General features: G+C 38.6%; 1 protein-coding gene across 2 annotated transcripts in view; it reads left to right on the top strand.

Annotated features, from left to right (window-relative positions):
- LOC101854388 (nucleolar MIF4G domain-containing protein 1 homolog) overlaps window positions 1–7,049 on the top strand; it is a 16,482-nt gene extending 9,433 nt beyond the window's left edge. The window contains exons 5-7 of one of the 2 annotated variants that reach the window (XM_005113276.3): window positions 1,288–1,487; window positions 2,640–2,761; window positions 6,229–7,049. In XM_005113276.3, the coding sequence (XP_005113333.1) occupies window positions 1,288–1,487; window positions 2,640–2,761; window positions 6,229–6,261 (355 nt within the window). In that variant the 3' untranslated portion in view covers window positions 6,262–7,049. Of the gene's footprint in view, window positions 1–1,287; window positions 1,488–2,639; window positions 2,762–6,225 lie in introns of both variants that reach the window. The other variant, XM_013091004.2, reaches the window with a different exon arrangement.
- Window positions 7,050–7,516: the final 467 nt, after the last annotated feature.

The following is a 7,516-nucleotide window of genomic DNA, read 5'->3' as shown; positions in this document are numbered from 1 at the left end:
CAATAATTTTAGCGCAAAACTATATGAAATTAATTTTAGTGCAATCAGGGGAGTAGTTTTTTGTGAAATCCTAACGGACACAGCAGAGCAGTTATTTTCATTTGGCTGACTCGCTTGCTTCGTTGGTCCACACAGATGGACGTCTGAAGTGGCAAGATCAGGACTTCGATCCAGAAAAACAACAACTTTCATTAACTTCTCTGCGGTACCCAGTAGGCACAGGTCCCAAGTGATCATGTTAATATGTATTTTGCCTGAGTCGCTCCAACAATGCCGTGCAAACATCAATGGGCTATGCCTTGTGGTCATCTGTCAACTGTTTTGGAACCCTCTCCGCTTTCATGTTTTCAGTGTTATACCACCTCATTACAGACATGTCTGTGAACTGTTGAATTAAATAGATCTAAGGTACCGTATCATCACTGTCACGAATTTTGAGCCTTCTGTCATCACGTGTGAGTTTCTCAAAGCACTCAGCATTTGTTTTGTATTGGCAGACAGAATGATGACGGCCTCAAATTTGCTCACTCACCATGTAGGTTCGAATGCCCGCCTCTTTAGACACACTGCATCAATGGGGGACCTTTGACTTGGGGGGGGGCGACAGCTGAAAGGTCCGATTTTGTAGGTCAAAATTGTGGAGATCAAGAGTGGGCATATTTGGCTTCTTCAGCCCCTCTAACAAATATTTCATGGCATAAGAATCCCAAACCCTTATTTTGTCACGTATAAGGCTTGTTAGTCACAACCGTATCCTCATAATGACCCTTTTTAAAAAAAACTTTTTCATCCATTTTCTTTTACTTAAAAAAAAAAAAAATTCCTACATGTTTTCTCCAAGCTTCATGAAATTTTCACTGAAAGAAGAGAAGACGTAACAATAAAAAATTGTCTTGAATTTTATATAGGCCTATATTGTATAATATGGGATAGATTTTTGTTGATGTTGTCTGGAGTGTAAACTTTCACAGATTTTTTACAGCGTTGAATGCTACCTTAAGAAAAAATTTTCTTATTCATTTAAGGAAAATTTTACATACTATTTTTAGAACTATTGTTTCTTAACATGCATGCAAAATAACCTCCTATTCCCATGAAAAATAAGTGAGATATTAACTGTGTAAGACACTTAAACAAAATCCAATATGCCCACTGTCTCCATGGCAATGAAACTTTTTTCTAAACTTATATTGCGTATTTGAAGAACCCATGTGTGAAATGTGGTGAAATTTTGTCCAATTCTAGGCCACCCTGGGCTGTTGAAGACCTTTATTATTTTTCTCACAGAGTCAGTGAAGGTGCAATGCAAGCTATCAGTTCACAAGTGGAGGCTCTGTACTTGGATAACAGCCGTGCTGATGTTAACGAGACCATGACCTCTTTAATCATGGAAGCTATCGTGACTCCAGTGATCACCCCTGAGCGACTAGTGGCTGAGACAGCCATGTTCATAGCCATTCTTCACAGCAATGTTGGGACAGAAATTGGTAGGTGTGACAGAACCTGTCATGGTGATGTACCTGCTTTGCAGATTACATTTTGGGAAAGAATATTAATTTTTCCTTCATATTGACTAATTGAGATGTGCTCATGGCTACCTTTGATCAAGTTTCAATTATGACAAGATACGAGAGATAAATTTGCCAAATGACTATTGCTAGTCCTTGATTGAACTGATTATTTTAACATTAAAAAAAGATTCCCTTTGTCAGTCTCATGCACCATCCTCGGAGTTCATGGGCTGGGGTTTGTTTGTTTTTTCATTGCTTTTGGCTCTGTCTCAATGGACTTTGATTTAATATTGAGTAGGGGCCCTTTATTTCTCTTGCAAGTTTTAAATTACTCTTCCCCTCTATATGTCAACCTACTCAATGAGACAACCAAAGCAACTGATTTTTCACAAGTAAATAGTGTTCACACTAATAAAATCGGAACTCTAGACTATTTTTTGCCCTTCAAAGAATCCTGATGGGATTTACAGAAAATCTTTTACTTTTCTCTTGAATTCTGTTTCTATCTGGTCACATGCGACTTATCGTAAATGAAGTGAAAATCCGAATGTTTATTCGAGTTTATGTGAAATATTTGTGCAAATGGACGTAAATGATATGATAATATATATTTTTATTATTTTGATGAAAACTTGCTTTTTTGGTCAAGGAGTGGTTGGCAGGTCGGAAGTACTTAGGAATTCAAAGCGAGTTGGTGCAAGATGCTAAGCATGAATTAAATTAGGTGTATAAAATGTATGCTATTGTGTGAGTCAGGTTTCTAAAAGTTAAAAAAATACGAGCTGATTGGAAAGGCCCCAGCCATTCTGAACAAGCTGCTGTAGTTTTTTTTAGTTGTATGTACATCATGATGCTTCAAATGTTTGGGTAGACATGTGTGCTTTATTTTTTTACATATCTGCTATTGTTTATTTGTGTGTGTGTGGTGTCACCATATTTGCTTGTTTACAATTTTTTGTTATTGTAACTCTACTAGTACTATAGGTATATCCCATGGCTTCTGTTTCAAAGTTTTTCTTAAAAAGAGGTTTTGTAATCATGACAATTGGATTATTATTTTTCTTTTTTTGACTATATGTTAATAGCTGCTATGTCTTGGTATTTATTCTGAACTTTGTGTCTTCTCAGGTGCTTACTTCATCCAGACAGTTGTCAAAAAATTTGATGAGCTTCTTCAAGAAGTAGATTATGGCGCTGGAAAATTACTGGACAATGTGTTGCTAATCATTGCAAGCATCTACAATTTCAAGGTGAGCAGCATTGATGCTTCAGAGGCATAATTTATCATCATTTATGAATATCAGGAAAAAGTTTTTTTTAGTGTTAGTTCAATATAGGGGCTCTAGGTTTGTATGTAAAAAAAAAAGTAACAATTGTTGAACACACTTTTTAAAAAGTAAAAAAGAATTTTTTTATCCTTACCTGATTTATCAGTATAAGAAATAAGGATGGTTTATGTAACACACCTTTGTCTATTTTTTCTTATCATGTTAATACAAGTTTATTAGCAGCTAAAGATATATGTAATTGTTTATGATTTATTAGTTATAGTCTTATGAAGTGTACAGATTGTATGCCAAAGAACAATTATATATAGGATATCGTCGGCGGAGAATTCTAACCGCCCAACTCCGATTTCGTAAATTTTGCAGGAGAGACAAAAAACTGAATTCAAAGGCTCCTATGGGGATTTACTATCTTTAAATGCGCTAGACTGGAATACATGACTCTACTTTAAGTATTTAAAACAAAATTGCCGAAATTTTATTATTTTAAGTCCTAAACCAGAGTTATACGGATAGACCGCTCAGTTTTGGATTTCTAAACGTCCAAGTGTCGACGAACGAATTGTTCGTTTAGAATTCTCCAACCCGGCGGGGACGCCACCCGCTTCGTTACGTCTAACTCAGTCATCGTGACACGTTAGTGTTACCGAACAACTCGAAATGACTACACCTGCAGTCAATCCAATAGGAAACCTACTATAAAAGTTCTAATTAGTACTACATAGTACTGTAGATCTAGAATCTAACAATAATACTGTTATTATATCTAAAACTGAATGTCGCACTTTATTTCCACATAATTCTGATTAGGCAATGGGCTTGTCGACAGATTAAGTGCGTCGTTAAGTTTTTACTATAAAGCTACTAGATCTATTTGATCCTCCATTCTCAAGGAAATTGTGGGAAGGATTGGTTTCTTGTCTAGCTACGAGAGAGAGAGAGAGAGAGAGAGAGAGAGAGAGAGAGAGAGAGAGAGAGAGAGAGAGAGAGAGAGAGAGAAAGAGAGAGAGAGAGATTGAGAGAGAGAGAAGGGGGGGGGGGGACTGAGAGAGGGGGGGAGGGGCCTGAAAGAGAGAGAGCCAAAAAAAAAGGGGGGGGGGGGGGGGCAGAGAAGAATGAAGAATTTCGAATTGTCTTCATGGAGCTTCTTTTATGGCTAATTTTTTCCTGTTTGAAGTGCAGATTCTGTCGCAGTGCTTGCTCTCTAGTCACTAGCATAATAGTTCTTTCATTTATCATTTTCCTCCATGTTTTCCTGTCCTCGGTTATTTCTTCACAGATGCTGACATCTACACCAAGCTTAGATAATCTGTTTTTGCAGATGTCTTTGTACCTCAGTTTTGACCATCCCCTTCATGGTCCCTTTCCCTGGGAAGTTGTCCATAGAGAAATTGCTTCGGAATCCGGTTGTCGTCCATTCTCTTGACATGGCCCAGCCATCTCAATCTTCTTAAACACTGGATTATTTGTAGGGTTGATTCATTATGAGCGACAACAGCAGCATCACTGGCAAAGAAAAGGTCTCGTATTCTTGTTTGGTTTGTTGATTTTGGTCTTGGCTTGAAGTTGAGCAAGATTGAAAAGCGACCCATCAGTTCTCCAATGGAAGAAACTGAAATGCTTCTAACTCTAAAAACATGGTTTAACTTGGTTGGAAGACTCTAGAAGTAATATGATTTTTTTTAAAGCTCAACTAAACCTCATATAATGCATCTCCACCTAATGTATGGCCTAATTAAATAACACATTTTACATAGAAAGTCATCAAGATGAGGTATGCCATAGCAGCATCCAGTGTCAACAGGAATGAATTATCCTCTTGTCCAAGCACCATTATGAGGCTTTAAAATGCTCTACCCAATGAAGCTAAAGCTCTGGTTAGCTAAAAACAAACTACATAAACCAAAACACAATACACTGCATATCAAATTAGACTTAACCTTGGGTTTTAACTTGCGCACTGGTGACGTACTCAATTCTAGATTGTTATAGAACTTGTGGTAGTCAGATGGCACAACAGACTTCATTTCTTGCATGTGTTATTAAAGTTCTCTATGGACGAATTAAACTTTCTACCCTGGTACAGAGGCAGTCCCTTCATGTCTTTATGGAGAATGTCTGTGGACTCGCCGCGCTTCAAAGGCAGATGTGACCAGTCATCATCAAATCTCAGTTTGTATTTAATTTGACCATCTGGTGTGTAAACTCTGGTTGGTTAGTTTGATGAAATCAGAAAAGATAGGCTACAATGAGTCAAATACTTGACTACATATGGCTGACATAATCAGCTGGGTAGTAGATGTACTGTGAGCACTGTCCAACTCCATCTGTGTATAGCCCTTCTCTAGGAATTTTAATGTTACAGTTTTACCATTGACAGAGCTGAAATGTAACAGTGCAGAACTCATTGTGACTTTGCAGTTCTGATACAACCACATCCATCTGAATATAATGATCTGGAGTCAAATCAGATGACAAAAAATCAGCCACACAAGGAGCAAATTTATTTGCAGTCAGAGCACCTTCGAATTCATTTGAGACATAACATACACATCCCCCCCCCCCCCCCCCCCCAAAAAAAAAAAAAAAAAAACTCATACTTTTTTTTATACAAACGGGGGTACACTGCCTGTAAGCTCTGGAAAACAGGTTCCAAGTATAACTTACTGGAGTCCCTCGGCAATAGTGAGACGGCAACTTGGGCAGATCACGAAGAAACTGTTTAAGTACCTTTGATGCTGTAGTCTCATCCCTAACCCTTTTTCTCTGAACTGGAACCTCACCCTCTGCTACACCCAACCCACATGTGAGAACAATGTGAACACACTAGAAACAAAGTACAGGACTTAAGAAAAAAGCCGTGCACACTTTTACTCTGGCTCCATTCACTCGCAGATAGTACTTCATGGACCACGATCTTCTGCTTTCTCTCTCCTTTTTCTCCACAGGCTCGACACAGTCAACCAACCCTTTAACAAAAGCAGCCTTTTCTGATTTTACATTTATTCATAATCAAATGCCTCCTTCAGAGCAAAACGTTATCGCCGTGATCCACAATGGCGGGCTACCTAAATGAATTAGACGGTTAGAATTCTTCAGTCACGGAAGTCAGTCGGAATATACGGTTAGAATTTCTCTTTAAAACAAGACTTTTGTTTGTCAAAATTGTTCTAGATTTTAATAGGACGTAGCCATTCGTTATGTCGATCTATTTTACGGGAAAAAGCAATTCGAGAAAATTTCGAGTTAGACGGTTAGAATTCTCTGCCGACGATATGAATTCTTTCATTTTTCTTTTTTGTTTTTGTGTGGTCAAATGTCGAGGAAAAATGCCTTTTTTTTTTCAGGATTACTTACTTTCTATTTGAGTGACAAACTGCAACCATCACATTTGTGAACTTCTTTCCACTCTTTTCCATCCACATAAGCAGTTGGATTCAGTCTGTGCAAAGATGATCCAGTGAGGTTGAAACAGGCCATACTTGATATCCAGGCAAAGGCAAGGATTATTGAAAGCTCAGCAGAAGTGGGCATGCAAGCACGCATACGTTTCGTGCTGGATGTTTTGGTGGCAGTCCGTAACAACAACTTGAGGAAAATTCCAAGCTATGACCCTTCTCATATTGAGCACTTGCGAAAAGTCGTCCGAAATTTTCGGAAAGGTATTGCATTGATTTCCTCTCATATTACAATGAGGAAACGGAATCTTTCTTCTTAGACCTCTCTGCACCTTTTTCTTGGTTGCAGATTAGAAAAATTTCCATTTTTAGACATGCATGTTTGCTGACAATCGTCTGAAATCCGACAATCGCGACCCAACCCGCGAGCCGGCCGATGCTATCGCTAGGCCTACCTGTACACTGTATAAGTCAATGTGCGAAGTGCGAGGCCTGGCCGACTGCCAGCGCCCCCTTTTTCTCCCGTCGGCTTTGTCGGCACTTTCGTTTTCGTGCGCATGCCGACGTCGGCATTTCCGACATGACTGTCGGAACCTGAGTAGAAATACGAGTACGAAAAAGGACGACGACCTAAATTATCTACTTTCAGTTTTGTGCTAGAGCGGCCATTTTGAATTTTGTTTGTTGACTGTTCATGTGGATTCATTGTTAGATTGAGTCCGACTTACTTGTTCTAGATCTAGATATAGATTTATAGACCATAATAGACCTCAATGGGGGATTCATATTCCAATTCTATTGTGTCAAATCCTATTATAGGTTGTGCTGTAATATTAATGCTGGTAAAAAGCCTTTCATCAGGTGCGTGAACTATTTATTTAGAATCTTTGACTCATCAGCTGAGTCCCTCTCTCTGTTCGAGTGTTTGGAATCGGATGCGGATTTCTCGTTCAAAGTTCAAAGCCTCCTATTCCTATTCACTTGTTCTTCTAGATCTAGAGTCTGGATTCTAGATTTATTTAGATTACTAGATCTAGATCTAAATGGACGATTCATATTCCAATTGTACTGTGTTATTGTAACAAACCGTGTTATAGCAAAGTAGTAGGCTATATTATGCTTCTCTTTTGGAGGTTGTTGTTTTTTTCATTTTGGACGTGTGCTGGCCTTTTACATAAGGGCCGTTGCAGGTTCTTTTTTGGGGTAGGGTTTGGGCTAGGGTTAGGTCTCTTCTTTAAATTGTGTTTGTTGGGGTGGTCGCTCGTTACTTGGAAGTCCTTCCTTTTATGACACCCACAAAAGCTCTTTCGGGAGAAGAGAG

This window comes from Aplysia californica, unplaced genomic scaffold (assembly GCF_000002075.1).
Source record: "Aplysia californica isolate F4 #8 unplaced genomic scaffold, AplCal3.0 scaffold01812, whole genome shotgun sequence".
NCBI lineage: Eukaryota > Metazoa > Mollusca > Gastropoda > Aplysiida > Aplysiidae > Aplysia > Aplysia californica.
The sequence above is the reverse complement of the archived record's forward strand: the minus strand, read 5'-3'. Positions and strand labels throughout refer to the sequence as shown.